We start from the raw sequence: 19252 nt of genomic DNA, 5'->3' as shown, positions 1-19252 counted from the left end.
TACGTGACTACTGCATGCAGAATGCATACCAGTGAAGTCTACTGGCCATGCTGCATGTACCATGATGTACGCTACACTTCGCTGGCTGCGCACGGGGATATCACAAAAAAATCGACTGGACCCATGGTCGAAATTATTTTAGGGGGTTCGTCCGAACCCCCTGAACCCCCCCTCCCCCCCTGTATCCGCCCCTGGGAAGTGCGCGAGTTAGATTGGGAATAAAGGAGGAAGAGAGCGTCTCAGCTTCCTCGGACCAAGACTATTCGACTCAGCACCCCGAAGACTACAACTGGTGAAAATTTGATTTTAGGCTTAACTCCCCTTTTCAATCTGGCTTTGGAAATTTTATATGTCATTGCTATCAGGTTTAGCTTCATTTTCTCTTTGCTGCGCTGATGAGTCCACAAAGGACGAAACGATTCTGTTCGCAGATTGAGTGAAAAAATATTATCAATGGTTGTATTTGTTACCTCTTTGTCACAAGGCTGACAGAAGACATCACGGTAAACGGTTTTGAGGAGAAATTGTAGGACGCCTCGCGAATCATGTTGACATGCTGTCCAACCCAGATAAGCCTGCAGTGATTAAAGCCCAAGGAAGAGATTACTTTGCATCTATTGACAATAACATTTTCTTTGCTCATAAAGCAAATGAGAGGGGAAATGCATGCGCACATGCACATGAAAGAGTGAGCGCGTGATAGATACATAGATAGAAAGATACAAAGGAATAAGTTTCGCAATTGCCGGCAAAGTGCTCAATGCAAAAAGTGCAGAGCGTTTCACACGGAAAAGAGAAATAGGTCCAGTTTGGATTTGTCGTGGCTCAAAGTTTCATGCCATTGCAATCATCAGACGACTGATTATAGAAACCTAAGACTAATCATTATTAATCAGATCATACGATGGGATGTTTTGATGGTGCAGAGGTGTGCGAGCTAATTTTCACTTTCGCGTTATACAAGCTGACGCAGGATTTGAAGAAAGAGAATATCGGCCTGTATCGTGACGACGGACTTGTAGTATTGCACAGCAATACCAGAAGTGCGGCCGATCGCTCTAGGAAAAGGATGATTCAAACATTAAACGAGTTGGGCCCCGTATTACAATCGAGACAAACTGGAAGATAGTCAACTATCTGGATGTGACTCTCAACTTGAATACTGGTCAACACTACCCATGCAGAAAGCCCAATGATAACCCTGTATACATTCACTCCAAGTCCAATCATCCGCCCAACATCATAGAATAACGCCCTACTGCGTGAAGTCGCCGGGTGACAGACCTGTCACACGACGAGGAGACATTTCATCAGGCCGCCCTTCTCCACAATGAGGCTCTCCATGCCAGTGGATATGAAGAGAAGGTGGAATACAAAAGTGAACAGAAAGAAGGGCGGAAGAAGAAGAGGAGAAACCATCAGCGCAACATCACGTGGTTCAACCCTCCCTCCGTTCAGCAAAAACGTACAAATAAATGTGGCCGGGAAATTCTTACACCTTATTGATAAACACTTCCCAAAAGGCTCACCACTCAATAAAATATTCAACAGGAACACAGTCAAGGTTAACTTTAGCTGAATGCAAAATATACAAATCATTATCAATACCAATAACAAACGAGTTCTCACAGCGACTATAAGCCAGCAACAACCCCCTGCCAAGACATGTGACTGCCGTAATGCCGCACCCTGTCGAGATCAATTGTGTATCGAGCAACAGTAAATGACAACAAAGAGTCCATCGGAATTACCGAGCTTCCCTTCAAGGACCGGTACAACAATCATACAAAGAGCTTCCGTCACGAACGGTATCAGACCAAGACTGAACTGCCAAACCATGTGTGGAACCTAAAACGTGCAGGGACGCCGTTCTCTGTTTGGTGGCATATTCACACAAGAACACAGGCGTACTCCAACATGTCAAAAAGGTGTAACTATGCAGAATCGAGAAGCTTACAATATTGAACAATGTCAACAACCCAAAGAGACTGAACAGAAGAAACGAACTAGTGTCAAAAATGCCGCCATGAAAACAAATATTACATACAAAACTTCACACCTAGCGTGACATAGTAGAACAAGCAGCAGCCAGTCGCAACTGCCGCGCAAGGACAGTACCCGCCACCGTCATGACTGGTTGTGGCAAATATCAGTGCTAATAGTATACGGGTAACCATCACAACCATGCCTGGTTTAGCATACGTCAGTGCCAACATTATGCCATTACATATCCCTTACATCATCCATAACATCTGTGTGATAATGGCCATCATTCGTGTGTCGCGCAGAGTAATGACAATCTAAGCGCCAAGTATCACGCATGATCTGATTCATAATGATTAGTCTTAGGTTTTTATTATCAGTCGTCTGATGATTGCAGTGGCATGAAACTTTGAGTCACGACAAATCCAAACTGGGCCTATTTCTCTTTTCCGTGTAGATAGAAAGATAGAAAGATGGATGGATTAGTGGATGTATGGATGGAGGGATGGAGGGAAGGAGGGGGAGGGAGGCAGGCAGGCAGATAGGTAGGTAGGTGGGTAGGTAGGTTGCCGACTATTGCCAAAATTACTCCTTTGTACTTCCTCCGGAAACAAAAACTTTGTGACTTTTTCACATGACTTTTCAAGGAGTTACTGTGCTCGACAAAAGTGTTCTATTGGAAAGGAAACACTTCAACACACTCAATGGACATGTGTACAATATCTACAAGATTGATTGATGGGAATAGAATCTCAGTCTGAGTCGCCATCAATCGATTCATCACTGCTGGAACCAACTGAAGTGGCAGGTCGATCGACTCGTTTTCGCATGTCACGGAGCAGCTTCTCCGCGTCTCTGATCGTCTTCGCTGTTACTAGTAGTACCGGTACGTGATATATACCAGTACCTTCCCTAGCATGTAGCTGGAGACTCATTATCGTGTCCGCTCAAAAGAATGCCGGAACGACGCGCACAGGCAAAGCCAAACATTTCGCATTTTCTCCGAATCGTAGTTGTCCCATCACTTCACGACTGCTGGGAGGAGATCTCGCCTGTTCTCCTATGCAACAAAGGAGACATCAGCGTGGAGGCTGCTGAAAAAGGCAAGATCTTCCACGTTGAGGTATGGCCTCCGCGGGGGCTGAACGACGACTTCGATTTTGAATTTTCTAGCTCTACTGTGCTGCACGAAGTGACGGGTGTCACATCTTTGCGTTTTGGAGTTTGATATCATGGCGACCTGTTCGCACTTCGGCTGGTGTTTTTGGAGATGACGCAGATTTCAAAACCCCTAACTGCTATCCTTTTCATACTCTTCTTGCTCCTCAGTGCCATTGTCCTGCTCTTTCTCATTCTGAAAAACGAGCAACAACGAACAGCGAGCGCAGCGATTTTGTTGGCAATGTGCCTGGTGGACAAAAATGAAAAAATCATCGTCGCTTCGCTTGGTTTACAGCACGACACTCTTGCCTTGCGATGGCTGTCGGATTTCCATAGTGTGAATCATGCCTTCCTACTGTTCCAAAATGTCATCTGTTGGTGTTTCAGGCCGACAGCCAAACAGAGAGCGACAGAACAGAAGCGAAAATCAATGAAAAAAGTCACGAAGTTTTTGTTTCCGGAGGAAGTAGATAGATATATAGGTAGAGAGATACACAGATAGATAGATAGATAGATAGATAGGTAGAGAGGTACATAAATATCACCCCAACCCCCATACACACAGACCCTCCCCCCCCCCCCCCCCCACCCACACACTCACACACTCTCCCTCTCTCTCACACACTCACTCACACGCACACACACACACGCACACACACGCACAAACACACACACACACACACATACACACATGCACACACACACACGCACAAACACACACACGCACATACACACACACACATACACACACACACACTCTCTCTCTCTTTCACACACACACACACACACACGCACACACACACACTCAAAGACGCACAACCAGACCTAACCACACCAGCCCCAACACATGTCCATGACGACAGTCTCAGCACATGTCTGGTAATAGTGAGAGGTGAGCCGGCTCATTCGTGAGAACAAATATAGCGTACCTCATACTCATATTCCGTTGAACACTACTTCAGACGGAATACTTCTGCAGTAAATGTTATATATTTGTCCTTTCTTGGTAAGCAGCAGGTTTCGGGCTGTTTATCAGTAAAGCAATTCCATCTTCACCAAATGCGCTCTCTGGCTTTTTTGCCAATAGAAAAAGAAATGCATGTGAAAAGAAATGCAAATGTGCAGGCTGCGGACGGATTTACAGAATATACTTCATACTCACCAGAAGTGACGCTCTGGGACTTCGATGGTATTTTTTGGCAGCAAGTGCGATAACCCGGCCGTTCACAAGAAGCTTGGCCTTGATCTCTTCTGCCTTGTCCCGTACGCACAGGTCCACAAGCTCATCTTGGAAAGGTTCCATTCTGTGAGCCTGAACATAACAGATCAATGTTCTTTTTAAAGCATTTATTGCCGGCTACTTTTCGTAGTTTGAGCACTCTGGCGATAGAGCGACGAGCTACCTCTAAAATGCCCCCCCCCCCCACTACATGGTTCGCGGCTGTAGTTATTATCATGTATACTCGTATTACCAAGAGTAGATAAACAAGAGTGTGCAACTCCGGATCTCTCCTGCACAATCTGCAGATACCCCGCCCACGGCGGAATTTTTTGTTGACGTCACCTTTTTTCAGAGAAACGCGCAGTTTGCCGCAGAGCAGTGTGAGAGCACGTGCTGGACACCGACCTTGTAGTGTAAAGCCCGGCCAAGAGCACGAGGGAAAACTTTCCGAAAGACTCGCAGCGCGTGCGTCGTCGAAAAGATTACGTCAACAAAAAATTCCGCCGTGGGCCAACCCATCCGCGAGTTGCACACTCTTGTTTATCTACTCTTGGTATTACTATTAGGTCACTTCGCTACTACAGTCAGACCTCGCATAACCGCACACATCTGTTTTCCACAAAAATATCCGGATAGGCGAGGGAACCGGATAACTGAACACACATACTGTATAATATTATGCATGTTGCATGTCAAAAGCAGTGACATCGTACATACATGTACAGGTAGACTAGACGGGTCCTACGCAGTACAACCAGCGTACACAGACTCAGTATGTAGAACAAGCGAGAAAATGACAAGTGCATGCAACTGAGTGCTGTCTGCATGCACCCAGCAGGTCAAGGATCTAGGACCTCATTTTGCTTGTACAACTCCCTGATTCTAGCTTCTGCAAGCCACATGCAACCGGATACGACGAAGCTTTTTGTACACATTTTAACCAGATTGTACACGAAATCATGCACCGGTATGCGGATCGCGAGGTCCGGTTATGTTGGATGCATAACATATGCTGCACATCGGTAACCAGCGATTTTTTTCCGGATGGCGAGGGATCCGGATAAACGAGGACCGGATAAGCGAGGTCTGACTGTACATGTATATACCGTCAGCTGTAATAATTCTATATTCATCCTTTTCCTGTGGTATTTGTTTAAGTAAATAGTTTACATTTTGTAGTTAGCCATTTCCAGTTATATTTATTGAAGTAAATAGCTGACATTTGGTGTGTTTTAGGTTTGTCTTATTCATTCCCTTTTGCCTATCCTGCACTTGCATGCGTGTGTGCTCCTCATTGGCTTCGCTCGTTCCTCTTTTCTTTTGTTCATTTGGCTTATGGGAAGGCTCGCCAAGCTGGCTTGGCGATGTTAAAGGGAACAAGCATAATAATAGAATGAAGTAGAGGTTGCGACTTCAGCGACGATTTTTTAGGAATGAGTTTGATCCCACACTGGAGCTCACGCTATTCCGCCGACTTGACACTTGACTGACTCGCGACTGCCATCCGGAGCACACGAGAAATCCATCGAATCTTTGACTCGGCAAACCTGCAAGAAAGCACCACTCCCTGCTCAATACCCAGTGTTTCGGGGAATTCAACCCTCATCAGTTGAGCTTGAGTAGGCTAAGGAAGATTGTGCCTGAAGAGCACCACCTATCATCGCCGAAGTCGCAACCACTATTTCCTTCTATTGTGCCCAGCTCGGGCTGCCGACTAGCTGGTTTGGAGGTGACAGCGTTGTGAATGGCCCAGGGTCCTCTACATCTGTTCTCACCCTCCAGGAGCGACACTGACTCACGCTGTTATCTGGTGTTCACGAGGTGTTTGTCGCGCTGGAAACGGGGCGTCTCTGTAAGTTTGTATCCCTGGTGATGTTTGTGCCTTGAGAGCACTAAATAAGTGGTGCTCTTCAGGCACAATCTTCCTCAGCCTACTCAAGCTCAACTGATGAGGGGTGAAATCCCCGAAACACTGTGTATTGAGCAGGGAGTGATGCTTTCTTGCAGGTTTGCCAAGTCAAAGGTTCGATGGATTTCTCGTGTGCTCTGGACTGGATGGCAGTCGTGAGTCAGTCAAGTGTCAAGTCAAGTCGGCGGAATAGCGCGAGCTCCAGTGTGGGAGCAAACTCATTCCTAAAAAGCATAATAATTGGGGCTGAGTCGGGTAGCATTTTCCTCGGGTATCGGGTCCGGGTAGTTTTGCACGGGTAGCACGGGTACCCGATCGGGTAATGTTCCCATGGTAAGACCACAATGCACACCGGCCCCTTCCCTTACACACTGGGTAGACATGCGTGAATCAATTTTGTACACGTGCACTGTAGACCTCTCTCTACTCTTTCTACATGATGCCATCTGCGACTTCGGGTTTTCGGGTACGATTCGGTACCCGTCTACCCGAGGTCCTCACGGGTAGCACGGGTACCCGACTACCCGTGCATACCACTAATAATAATAATAATAATCAGACGTGCTCTCTTAATGTCTGTGGTGCTCGTAGCTGTAGCTGGTGAGGTCTTTATGGCCGAAACAGCTTGCTGTCTATAGCATTGCTTAACTATTTATCTATGCTGATGGGTCGTTGATTTGATTTTGATTTTATCATCTGCTTGGTCCGACTTATTAAAATGTGCGCTTCACTTCAAAACTCAAGCATTTGTACAAATGAGCACTAGAACTAAAAAATCAACCAAGAAACGGTATATAGATAACTACTGTATCATCTCTTCGGCGGACCTTCTAGTTTCCATCGCTGGGCTGGTGTCTCCGGGCGCATCGGCAATGGCGCCACCCTGCAAAACACCGACAGTTCTGTTGTCTCATTCAAGCTACGCTGCACTTTCTTGATTTTTTCAATCCATAGGCCCGGTTTTGACGATCGCCTTTGCATCTCCCGCGCGCAGTGCAACTGCCAGAATGGTGGTTGTAGGGGTTTTCACCCGGCGTTTCCACGAACTGGATGACGCGATGCTTGTGCTGCTGAACGAGTTTCTGGATGGTGTGTTTGCTAAAATTCTACCCAGGAAACAGCGATTTCAATACACCAGGAGGGAATCGAGAACGATCGCCCAGGAGTTTCTGGTGCTATCCGAAACTTTGTAGTTCCTTGGTCCTTTTTATTTTTTATAAATTTACCCTTGGCTCTCCATCCGAGTCCAATTTCAAATAAGGTTTGAACTATGAAGGCGTGTTTCAATAATGGACTCAGATGAAGGGCAAAGGAAAATCTATAGAAAAGAAAAAAGACCAAAGAACTACAAGCTACGCCATAATGTCCACTAAAACCACCAGTTACTAAACAATCAGCTCATGCGATAACATTGCACGACACTGACCAACGGTACTGACGTTCTACAACTAACTGCCTCTAGTACATCTTGGATGTGCACCCTAACAGCCTTCCAACTTGGAAAGTTCTAAGTTATAATGATAACAATGTCCAATGGTCTTGCCAGTATCGTCATTGAAATGCATGAACATCCGTCAACGTCCTTCACAGCTGAGACTTTCAGCTCGTACTTTCAGATTTCACTAACAGGGTTTATGTACTACCCGGACTCGTTATAATGAGGGAGTACCTGAAGCATAACTTGTAGTCCCTTGGTCCTTTTTCTTTTCTATGAAGTGTTTCAATCCTTCCCATTTTACGGAACTGACACCATTCTGCTAGGAAACAGCTGTGCAATTTTGAACAAAATCAATACTGTACCAGCATTACCGGACATGGCAAAAGATATATATTTTCGCTCAAAGTTGGCTCCATTTTTATTATTATTATTATTTATTCTTCTTTTACTAGGGAATTCCCAACAGGCGTCAGCGCCTTTTTACAGGGAACCCTAGGTATAATTTGATGGATGAGCGAAATTCAGCTGGTGAACTAGACATGCGGCAAGCCGGTGGAAGTGCCATTTAACCCTGGGTCGGCCTCATTCACCCACTATCACAGTTTGGTCGAGAAACCCTTTTCTTTAGATACTAATCAAGACAAAACATCACCAAAAATTCTCACTGAAACACCTTCAGACAAGCTACATGAACGGGGGTCACCACGCAAATTTCACATGTGCATCGATGTCTCGTCGTACATGACTGGAATCACGACACAGCAGTTGTGCACTCTAGGATTTCAGGTATGCATTGCAGTAGGAAAATCAAGAATCGAAAAAAAGGCATCTTTGGCGCGCGGCTGCGGGCTTCCAGTACCTGAAAAATGCATGATGACGTACGTGGACTCTTAGCAATATGAGTGATAATTTGAAGGTGATACAATTGGGGTACAATGCGCATGTGGAGTTTGAACTAAATCTCTGATGAACATGCCGAAAGCTTACTGACCTGACATCTGACAGGACAATCAGCCGCTTCCCAATGGTGCAATTCCCACAGATCTAGAAACACCATGACAGCGGGAAATATGGCAGTCAGAAGACCAGGAAACATACAATATGCAGCAGCTGCTTCCTACCAGCCTCTGTGGTCTGTAGTCCCAATAACCAAGGCAGTTTCATTTTCAAATTCGCTGTTGTTTTGTGCGTTAGCTGGAAAAAGCGTGCAATTGCTCCTTGTTATGGCGCTCTTTTCTGATTAATCTTGTTCCCTATATTCTTTCTTTCTCTCTTGCTTTCCATGGTTTGTGATGGCTTTCGATTCTGCCATGACTGGCTCTCAGCCAACCTACCAGTTCAATTATTGGTAGTCAATTGTCATGTCAGCAGATGTGGTATTTGTTGAACACATGTAGATAGATAAATTCACGAGCTCATCATGGTCATTACTGTACATGTGAAGAGCTGGAAGGCAAAACTCGCTACATCCCTTAACTTAACTTAATTGAACACTTTTAGAATTGGGTACCTCAACTTGAACTTTCCAAATACGATCTCTTCGCTGCACAGTTCACTTCATGATAAATAAGTACTTCCTCCGCCCAAGCAAACTTTTCGCTTATCTTTACACTTTTTACTGATACATTCCAGGTTCTCAGAATGGCTTATAACGACTCAGAATGAGTTGAGGAGCTGTTGAACATCAAGAGAAACTCTCCAAGTCGAAAAATGTTGAAGTCATCCTTTGTCATCAGTCGACGCAGCACTTGTTGTCGGGTAGTACTCACCTCCTTCATGAGCACGATCGGTCGTGTTTCTTACCAGCTGAAGCTGACGAGCTCAGCGGCGCTTTGCAGGATTATTCACGTTGACATCAGGCGAATGAGCAGGGTGCGTGACAACCCTGTCATCGAAGCCTTTCTTTTACCCCTATTTTGCCCAGCGCCGATTCTGGTTCATTTTGCAGTATGTGGGCGAGCGTCGCTGAGTGGCTTTCCCAGCTTCAAGCTCACGTCATTTTACCGTACACACATCTTGTGCCGGATGCAAACAAACACCCTGGCTTTTCGCAACATGACACCTCTGCTCTGTACTCCAGTGGTGCTCTAGCAGCACCCACCTTGACCAGTGACTGACTTCGTGTCTTTTTTAGCAGTTCACTCGCGTTCAACGCGCTCTAATTTAAGGTGTTTCTTTACTCTTTGCCGACTTTGCCGACTTGTTTGGAACTGGTGTGCCTGAACCAGCAGATTTGTGTGATTGCTGTCAGACTGTCATTGGGCTGAAGGAGATAAGCGAAAATTTTGCCTGGGCGGAGAAAGTACCGTATTTTCCGGGGTATAAGCCGCACCGGGGTATAAGCCGCACCCCCTTTTTGAGGCAAAATATTGACTAAAAGTTGGTATTCGGAGTATAAACCGCACCCACAAACCAAGATTTTTCACACTCATTGACAAATGGCCTTTCTACAAATTTATTATGGTTATGGAGCTAATTACCATGTTAGATCAGATTATGATGTGTTAGTGCACCACAGGTTGCTGCAGAGATGTTGGTGTATTGCTGTGTTGACTACAGATCACTCCATGTCATCTGCACTATCTTCAGTCTCTTGCAGTACGCAAAATAGTGTCCCCGTATACGCGTACCGTATGGTGTAGCCCGCGCACTAAAACTAGTAAAAGTGCCGGGATAGCAACACAGGCGCGAAGCTGAGTCGAATGACATGTCACATGACGTCAGCATGCATACTGATGTATGCTAAGCAATGTAAGCATTCATTCGCGCAAGCATATTCGGTGTATAAGCCGCAGGGGCGATTTTGGTCTGATTTTTAGCGAAAAAAAGTGCGGCTTATACCCCGGAAAATACGGTAATAGAATTCACCAAATTTTTTGGGTATGGCCCATCCTCAGGGTGAAAGCATTCAACTAATGCCAACAAAAACTGAAACGAGTAGATATGCAGTGTGGTGCTGTAGGAAGGCGATGAGAAGAGTGTGGAAAAAAGGAGCTAAAAATGTGTGTATGCGTGTAGGCTAGCAGTAATGGTGAAAGGTGTCGGGAGAAAGGGAGGGAGGAAAGGACAGAAGTCTAGAGCTGTATCTATATCGATTACTGCGTCCTAGAAATGTGCGGGTGCAGAAAGTCAGTTTATTTTTTTATTAGGCCATGGTAAAAATTATCTTTGATTCTCAAGTACGTGCGCACCGATTTTTGGCGGCGCACCGACGATTTTTTTATTTCTATGCATGCATATGCGCACATGAAAACGGTCAATGCGAAAGGCATGAATCAGGGAGTAGTAAAATACCGGTATTATTCTACTCCCTGGCCTGAATAAAAAATAATTATATGAACCTGTGACGTACTTATGTGTGACCCTATCTTTGGAAATAAAAAAATTGTGGGAAATAAAATAAAAAATCGCTCGCTCGCACCGATTTTCACAGGCTCATGACCTGAGAATCAACTTTATTCCCGTAGCTATGCAGAAGACGTTTCCTTCAGTAACGTCTGGAGCGAGCCAGGGTCCACACAGCTTTAATTTGGTATTTGTGTGTTTGTTTGTTTGTTTGTGTCACGCCTGGCGCTATCCGTATCTGACGGCAAAAAAAGCATAGGATGTTATAAATTTTTCAATTCTCCTATATTTTTCTCAGGCATATCCTGGGATTCAAACCCGCACTATCGCCCTACATGCAATCCCCCATACACTTCGCATTCATACCCATTCTTCCAAGTTGCTTCACGTTATTATCTTGCGTTTGAAAGCCCTATTTGAATATTGCGGGCAGCTGTATGTGGCCAGCTGTGTTTGATGGTACGGTACGGAACGGGAGACGGTGTCGTATTACCCTCGATCGTACCTGTCCCGTACCTATCCCCTACCGTACCGTGCCATCAAAGACGGCTGGCCACAATGCATATTCAAATAGGGCTTTCAAATGCAAGATCACAATGTGAAGCAACTTGGAAGAATTAGTATGTATCCGAAGTGTATCGGGGGATGCATGCAGGGCGCGCGATAGTGCGGGTTCGAATCCCAGGTTATGTCTTTAAAAAAAAGGATTTTTTTAAAGAATTTATAACAACCCTATGCATTTTTTGCCTAGGTCATCAAGGCAAAAAAGCATAGCGTAGGGCCCTGAGCTTCCAAGCTCTCTCGTTTTTTTATTATGGCCTTATTATTTTTTTTACTATACATAGCCCTACTAGACTTGAAAGCATGTGCATAACAACAAGAAACGAGGAAAAGGACAAAGTATATTGCGCATGTGTACATGCACTGTCGATCTAAAATGTGCGTAAAAAAGTTATCGTATCCTACTACTGCAGATACAGGTGGTCATGTACTGTCGTGGACATGGAAATCCGGTCGCACCTCTAGCGGCCCCAGGGCGCTGGCCATGCAGCCGTGAGTCCGTTCACACATTAATTTATGCGCTGCAGCGCGCTGGTCGCATCGGATCATGTGCACTGCCTGCAGCGACGTTTCGTTCTGTACGCGCTGAGGGCGCCGGCCTCGGTCAATCGACTGGATTTCCATATCCGCGACAGTACATGACAATCTTGCACAAGTGTTTTTATTTTTTATTTTATTTTTTAATCTTTAGAATCGTGTAACCGAAACAGACAGCTTAATCGAAATCGCTTCGTCGTAATGATCGATTAGACGGATAATCGATATAATTGTTTCAGCGCTAATATTCGATAGTCGAATTGATACAAGGGTAGATTGACCGACAGTTGAAAAGTGTAATCGTTTCACCCCTGAATTTTTTTATAGCAATGCAATTTTCGAATTGGGCTGGTCTTGATGCCAACATTCTGACATGACAATTGTTTTTAGGAATGAGCTCCTTGAGCCTCTTGTAGGGGAAAAAACACATTTGTGAAGCATGAACACAATTACTGTAAATATACAAAATTTCGGCGCTGCAAAATTTCGGCACTTCACGATTTTTGACATTTCGGCGGCGATTTATTTTCGGCGTAGGGTAGAGGGCATGGTATAGACTAGTGCGACAGATGCTGTGAAAAATTTCATCGGCGTTTTAATTATTTAGGCGTTTGGGGTCGGTGCCGAATATAGCCGAAATTAAATAGCTGCCGAAAATTTGTATATTTACAGTACAGAAAACGAATCATCGGATATAGTAATGATTATACAGACTCAGTAGGATCACTGCAGGTTCACTGAATGCCTGCCTCAGCCACCACCAGCACTGCAGGGGACTCAGGCACGGCAGGAGCAAACATGCTCCTTGAGCCACGCAGGCACATGGCACCACAACGAACCAGGGCAAACCCAAGGCGGCAGCGCAGCAAGAAGATAATCTGCACGTATGGTTCCTTGCTCTTCTCAGCCAGGAGAGAGTCGACCCGCGAGAAAAGCGCATTGGCATGCTTGCCATAACCACCAGAGGCAGAAAGCACAACGGGCACGAAGGAGGCATGCTCGACTTCGCGTACTCGCTCTTCGTACTTCCGGCGCTTTTCCTGTTCATGGCGTCTGTAGCTAGCAGCGAGGGAGGTGGCACGACTCGAAGACGCGAAAGGGTTGAACACCCGTGCATCAATACAGATGCTCTCGAATTGGCCACTAGCCGCAACTTCCAGCCGAGCTTGCTCCTCCGTGACAGCTGTGCGATGGCGCTACATGACAACTCGGATCCTTCAAACATGTAAATATGTACATGTACAAGCCATGCAACTGCTAATGCTTGTATTGTTTTAGCGTGCATGGCGCGGACAACAGACCATGCACTTTGTGGGATAGATAAACTAAGCACCGCTGCTGTAGACAAGCTGGCCAACGTTTCATTTCATCCCCTTCAAAATAATTCACACTCTGCCTGATAAACTCCGATCTCATGATTTGAATGGAATTATTATAATTATAAAACAGGCAAATTCGGACCGTACCTCGTCAACAGTATGTGGATCACGAAGGAGGTGGAGACCACGGTGTGTAGTTCCCGCGCGGTTCACTACCGCGCACCTGCCAGCTGCAAAACTAACTTTATGGCTTCTCCCAATGGTGCAATTCTCCGCTCAATATGTTACAAGACCGCTGGCTATACCGCTGGCTGAGTGCATCGCCTAGAACACTCTGCCAACACCGATCGAATTGAATCAGTTGTAGTCTACAAAGGGCATGCTGATGCGCGTGTCCGAACAAACGAGCTGTCCCGACCCTACACTCTCGTTCTGCAACAAACTGAGAGCTGTGTGACAAGCTATCAGTATGGTAGGGCTAATCCCTGATCGGAGGTGCGGACGAACCAACAACGATGCATACACGTACACAGCGCTTCGCAACTCCGTGGCGAAGGGTAAAATCAAAATTTATAATTATTTCATTCTGTATTGACACTGCAGCTACTGCACTGACGGAGTCGACAGCGCTAGCGCTAAGCAGAGTGCATGCGGCTCAAAAAGTAGAAGGACCTACATACAGTATCATACTGTATGCTCGGCTCATTTTGTATGGGTACGGGTTTATCATTCAGGTTTTCACGACTCTTTGCGTGCTACGCAAAGAAGTAGTAAACACAGTGTAGTACTACATGTAGTACTACTACTAGTTTTGAGATAGTAGGTGTCATGCATGCGCCAAATTGACAGCTACACGTAGCGCCGCCCAGGCTGCATGTACCGTAAAATCACACATGCACAGCTGTCCAGGCTACAGCCCAAGACATGCTGGCTGCACTGACCGTGCGACAAGTACAATGTCAATGTAGGAAATCTACCTGTCAAGCATTGCTGGCATGAATGCTAGCATAGGGTACTCAGGCTATTAATAGTATTATACTCGCATAGGCAATACTATACTAGCATAGGCTATACTATACTAGCATAGGCTATACTATACTAGCATAGGCTATACTATACTAGCATAGGCTATACTATACTAGCATAGGCTATACTATACTAGCATAGGCTATACTATACTAGCATAGGCTGTACTATACTAGCATAGGCTATACTATACTAGCATAGGCTATACTATACTAGCATAGGCAATACATGATTATACTTACCAAAATACTTACCAAACCAGCCAAAGCCAATCTCTCTTTTTTTGGGCAATTTGTGTTTATTTTTGCGTATTTTCCGCAATAATATTTTATCCATATATCTTCACTCTCCAAACGGTCTCTGGGCTACACCAATCACTAAAAGGAAAAGAGATATTAAAACTATGAATAGGATGAAGGCCGCAGACATCACGCAACTACGTTTCTTTGTTTGACATGTGTTTTCTGATGATCGCTTAGTGCGTGAAACTCTGAGTAAAAACACTTCCTCTGTCCTCCTATTGTTTGAACCAGCTCTGTTTTATACGTCCTTAGTGCTGAATGGGTTAATGCGCCTCACTCAGTCTCTTAAAGGGGCACTCCGGCTTCATTTTCGACGCCGAGTTTTCGATGCCAAGACGAAGGTAGGTGAAAGAGAAGACCCCTCGAACAAGAACGAGTCTCCAGAAGCGATCGAGTCGAGCAGGAAGACGACTTTTGAATTTCGCCGAGCGAGCGCTGATGAAGTAATGAGGGATTAGCTTGCCAGTGGAAATGCACCTGCGCACATACATTTTACACACTTTTTGGCCAATTTTCAATCGAAGAGGAGGTTGTTTGCTATGTTCTCCCAACGTCGTGAGCGATCCCGTCTTCTTTACCCTTCCAGGTACCCTGAATGTCCTCCAGACGAGAATTTATCTCCAGCAAAGTGTTGTTGATCCGCTAAATTCGTCTCGAGACATATTCAGTGCTGATAAATGTAGAATGTTGAATCTGTGATAATTGTCGACGATGGAGAGAGAGAGGCTGATAGCCGCTGTCGCAGGGAGAGTGAAGCTGCTGGAAGTAACAATGGGGAGCCCGTTTGCATCATCTGAACAACCAGACTTCAAAGCAGCTTGACCAAATCGGAGGGCGCCTCGTTGCTTATCGTGAATATTACACCGACATGAATTACTACAAGTATACTGGTGAGTTTTTATCTTGTTTTGTTCGTATGCTAGTACCCTGGCCTGGAGTTCTCGTTAGCACATTCCTATTCCCTGGCGGTTTCTAAACATTCCGTTTAGTACTGAATACGTGATCAAGTATTCCGATTTGGGTAGATGTGGAATTTGGACATGTATTTTATAAAAAAATTCTATCATAAGTTTCCAAATAGAGAAATGTAGAGAAATGGTTGCCCAAATACAACAAAATTGATTCTGCAGTTCTACAACTTGTACTGAAATCCAGTCAAAGTAAAAATTAATGATTCTTCATGACAGTTGGGGTCAATGAAATCTGATCCAGGCATAACGAATGGTGACGCCTGTCACCCCGGGAACGAATGCCCATTTGGTGGGGGATACCAAAGTACTCGAAAGTGGTGCGTGTTTCAATGTGGCATTTTGGAAGTTTTATATGATCTCTGGTCAATGCAACATACGATAGCCATCATGAATTCCAGGCCTCGAACGCAACTCAGACCAGAATCGGCAGTTCCCTAAGTCAGATGCTTTATAATTCCATGGCCCCAGCTGTACTTATTCCGTAAAATCCCGCCAGAGCGCCCCTACCTCCTCGACGCTTCAGGTGGGGAGGGGCGGATGGGCGAGTCCTACATTCGGCATTCAGTGCCACATGAAAAAGTACTCGCCCTACGAAAACTGTTCGTGCATCTCATACACCGACCAAAGGTCACTGAGAGCCAGGAGTCGAACAGATCCGACAAAACGCAGGGTTTGTGCGATCCCTGGTCAGGAGGGTGGGCACTGTTGTATACATTTCCAACGGGGTCGAGCACACGTCTGCAGTGCAGTACGGCATCACAGACTGCGACAGAGTCATACGAGGATACAATCAATCACGTCCCTGACAAGAAGTCAGGGAGGGGCGGATGGGAGAGACGGGGCGCTCTGGCGGGATTTTACGGTCGAGGTTTTTCTTGCACATTTTTCTTATAGTCGATAGGTTTATACTGATGGCCACAAACAACGGCAGTTCAAACTTCACTGATGTGTTCATGAGCTGAGAGATTTCTCTCCACTATTTCTGTTGTGCACACAGGTCTGTCCAATATGCATTGACCGTATTGGGTATGGTACCTGCTCTGAGAAGGGAATCGCTGGAGCCACAGTCCAACTATACAGGCTTTCAAAAAACAGAGAGGAGCCATCTTTGCAAGCTGATACCTGATGTGTACCGACAGAATTCTCACGAGATACCTTTTGGACTACGTCTGGTGTATACTTCATAGTACTCCTTCGACTACGGTCTAGAATCAAGTCGACTGAAACATGTTTAAACAACTCTGGCTTCAAACGAGCCGTCGATTAGACAAACAAAACATTCTCTCATATACTAGAGCACTCTGACAACTCATGACCTATTCCTAACGATTGCCACCGCTTATAAATATGTAGAGTGCTGATTGGAATGTGCTCACAATCTCAACAGTGCTATAATTATTTGAACAATGTGTTAGAATATTCCACTTTTCCTTTCATAAATGTTGTATCCACATATAATCCACAGTGCTGCAAAGTTTCAGAGTTCTCAGGGTATCAAACAAAATTATTTCAAATACAGTGAAATTGTTTGTGGACATTATAGCGTAACTTGTAGTCCCCTGGTCCTTTTCTTTGCTATAAATTAATCCTTTGCTCTCTATATATATTGTAGCCGCCGGCAAGTCCAACAGTGAAATTGTTAGTTCATATTTATAATGTGGGAGGGGGAGGGGGGGGGGGGTTGAACATATTTCTATATATAAGGGACCTGCAACTGTAATACCACAGTACAGTAGCCAGCAAATATGTAGAAAACAGAAATGCATGTTACCATCATTGTACATGGACGGGCGCAGCAGGCCGAAGCTATCAGCCAGAACAGGATTTACAATCACCTAGAGATACTTGAGCTTTTCCAGTATTCTCCGTGAGCTGTCCCATTCCACAATGGTTCATGCCACCATTATTTCTGGCAGTATCCATGTCCATAATTCCAAGACCATCTCGGATTCTTCAGCAATTTGTGCCACGGCAAAAGACAACGCTTGACTTGGTCACTGGGGCTGTCAAACTTCCCATCACAAATGAACTTCAATTTCTCATCTGTTTCAAGTATGTGTACTGCCATGACTTGACCATGCTTCATCCACAGCTGGGCGAAGATTGTGGCGTTGAATTCCATAGCGCACCTTCTTGCTGCCATGCAGGAGTATGTTGAGAGAAGTGAACATATTTTTACTAAAAAACAACAGCCACTGAAGAGGATAGCAATATCCTTGGGTGAATCTCCTGCAGATACACGTTGTTGGTAGGTCTACTAGTCCGTCTCCATATCGTCAAGTTCAGAAATCACCTGTGCTACATATCTTGTAGAAGGGATCCTGATCGAATAATTCCTGGTCATAAAATTCACTAAACTGAGGGCGAGACAAATAGTCAGTACTCCCCGATTCCGTCAAGCTGCTTTGAAGTCTGGATGCTCATGTGATGCTAACAAACTCCCCGTTGTTACTTCCAGCAGCTTCACTTTCCCTGCGACAGCGGCTATCAACCTCTCTCTCCATCGTCGACAATTGTCACAGATTCAACATTCTACATTTATCAGCACTGCACTGGGTGAATATGTCTCAAGACGAATTTAGCGGATCAACAACGCTTTGCTGGAGATAAATTCTCGTCTGGAGGACCTTCAGGGTACCTGGAAGGATATAGAAGACGGGATCGCTCACGACGTTAAGAGAACATAGAAAACAACCTCCTCTTATTGGCCAAAAAGTATGCGAAATGTATGTGCGCAGATGCATTTCCACTGGCAAGCTAATCCCTCATTACGTCATCAGCGCTCGCTCGGCGAAATTCAAAAGTCGTCTTCCTGCTCGACTCGATCGCTTCTGGAGACTCGTTCTTGTTCGAGGCGTCTTCTCTTTCACCAACCTTCGTCTTGGCATCGAAAACTCGGCGTCGAAAATGAAGCCGGAGTGCCCCTTTAATACGCCTCACTCAGCCTCGGTTCACTCAGTCTCTTAATACGGCTCACTCAGCCTCGGTTCACTCAGTCTCTTAATACGGCTCACTCAGCCTCGGTTCACTCAGTCTCTGAATACGGCTCACTCAGCCTCGGTTCACTCAGTCTCTGAATACGGCTCACTCAGCCTCGGTTCACTCTCTTTTAAATACGCCATTTTAATTAAAGGCTTCAGGTCATGGCACCCAGGCTCAGCACTACTTATTTGGCATTGAAAAAGACGTATAGATACGTCCCTCGGGCCTGAGTGTAAATTTCAATGACGTATTTATATATACGTCCTTAGTGCTGAATGGGTTAATGCGCGGGGGTACTGAGTATGTCCGCTGACGTGCTTCAAGTACATCATCAGACACTCTCAAGGGGTTAGTACGGCTCACTCAGCCTCAGTTTTCTAACTGTCAGATCTGTCACTCACTCGGAGCCTGCAAAGCAATTGACAAACCCTCCTATTCCCCAAACTGGTTGCTCATTGCGTGGGTGTTAACATGTTTTGCGTGTCTTTGTGCATGT

The 19252-nt window shown here is 45.3% G+C and overlaps 1 protein-coding gene across 2 annotated transcripts in view; it reads right to left on the bottom strand.

The window, feature by feature from the left end:
• The window catches only part of LOC135820959 (uncharacterized), a 229129-nt gene extending 214997 nt beyond the window's left edge, over positions 1–14132 (bottom strand). The window contains exons 1-4 of one of the 2 annotated variants that reach the window (XM_065334020.1): positions 13623–14132; positions 8705–8757; positions 4307–4456; positions 471–575 (exon numbers count right to left, since the gene is read on the bottom strand). In XM_065334020.1, the coding sequence (XP_065190092.1) occupies positions 471–575; positions 4307–4447 (246 nt within the window). In that variant the 5' untranslated portion in view covers positions 4448–4456; positions 8705–8757; positions 13623–14132. The remainder of the gene's footprint in view (positions 1–470; positions 576–4306; positions 4457–8704; positions 8758–13622) is intronic. The other variant, XM_065334018.1, reaches the window with a different exon arrangement.
• Between the last annotated feature and the right edge of the window lie 5120 nt (positions 14133–19252).

Source organism: Sycon ciliatum, chromosome 7, assembly GCF_964019385.1.
Source record: "Sycon ciliatum chromosome 7, ocSycCili1.1, whole genome shotgun sequence".
Classification (NCBI taxonomy): Eukaryota; Metazoa; Porifera; class Calcarea; order Leucosolenida; family Sycettidae; genus Sycon; species Sycon ciliatum.
Note: the sequence above shows the minus strand (reverse complement) of the source record. Positions and strands in the feature narration are given on the sequence as shown.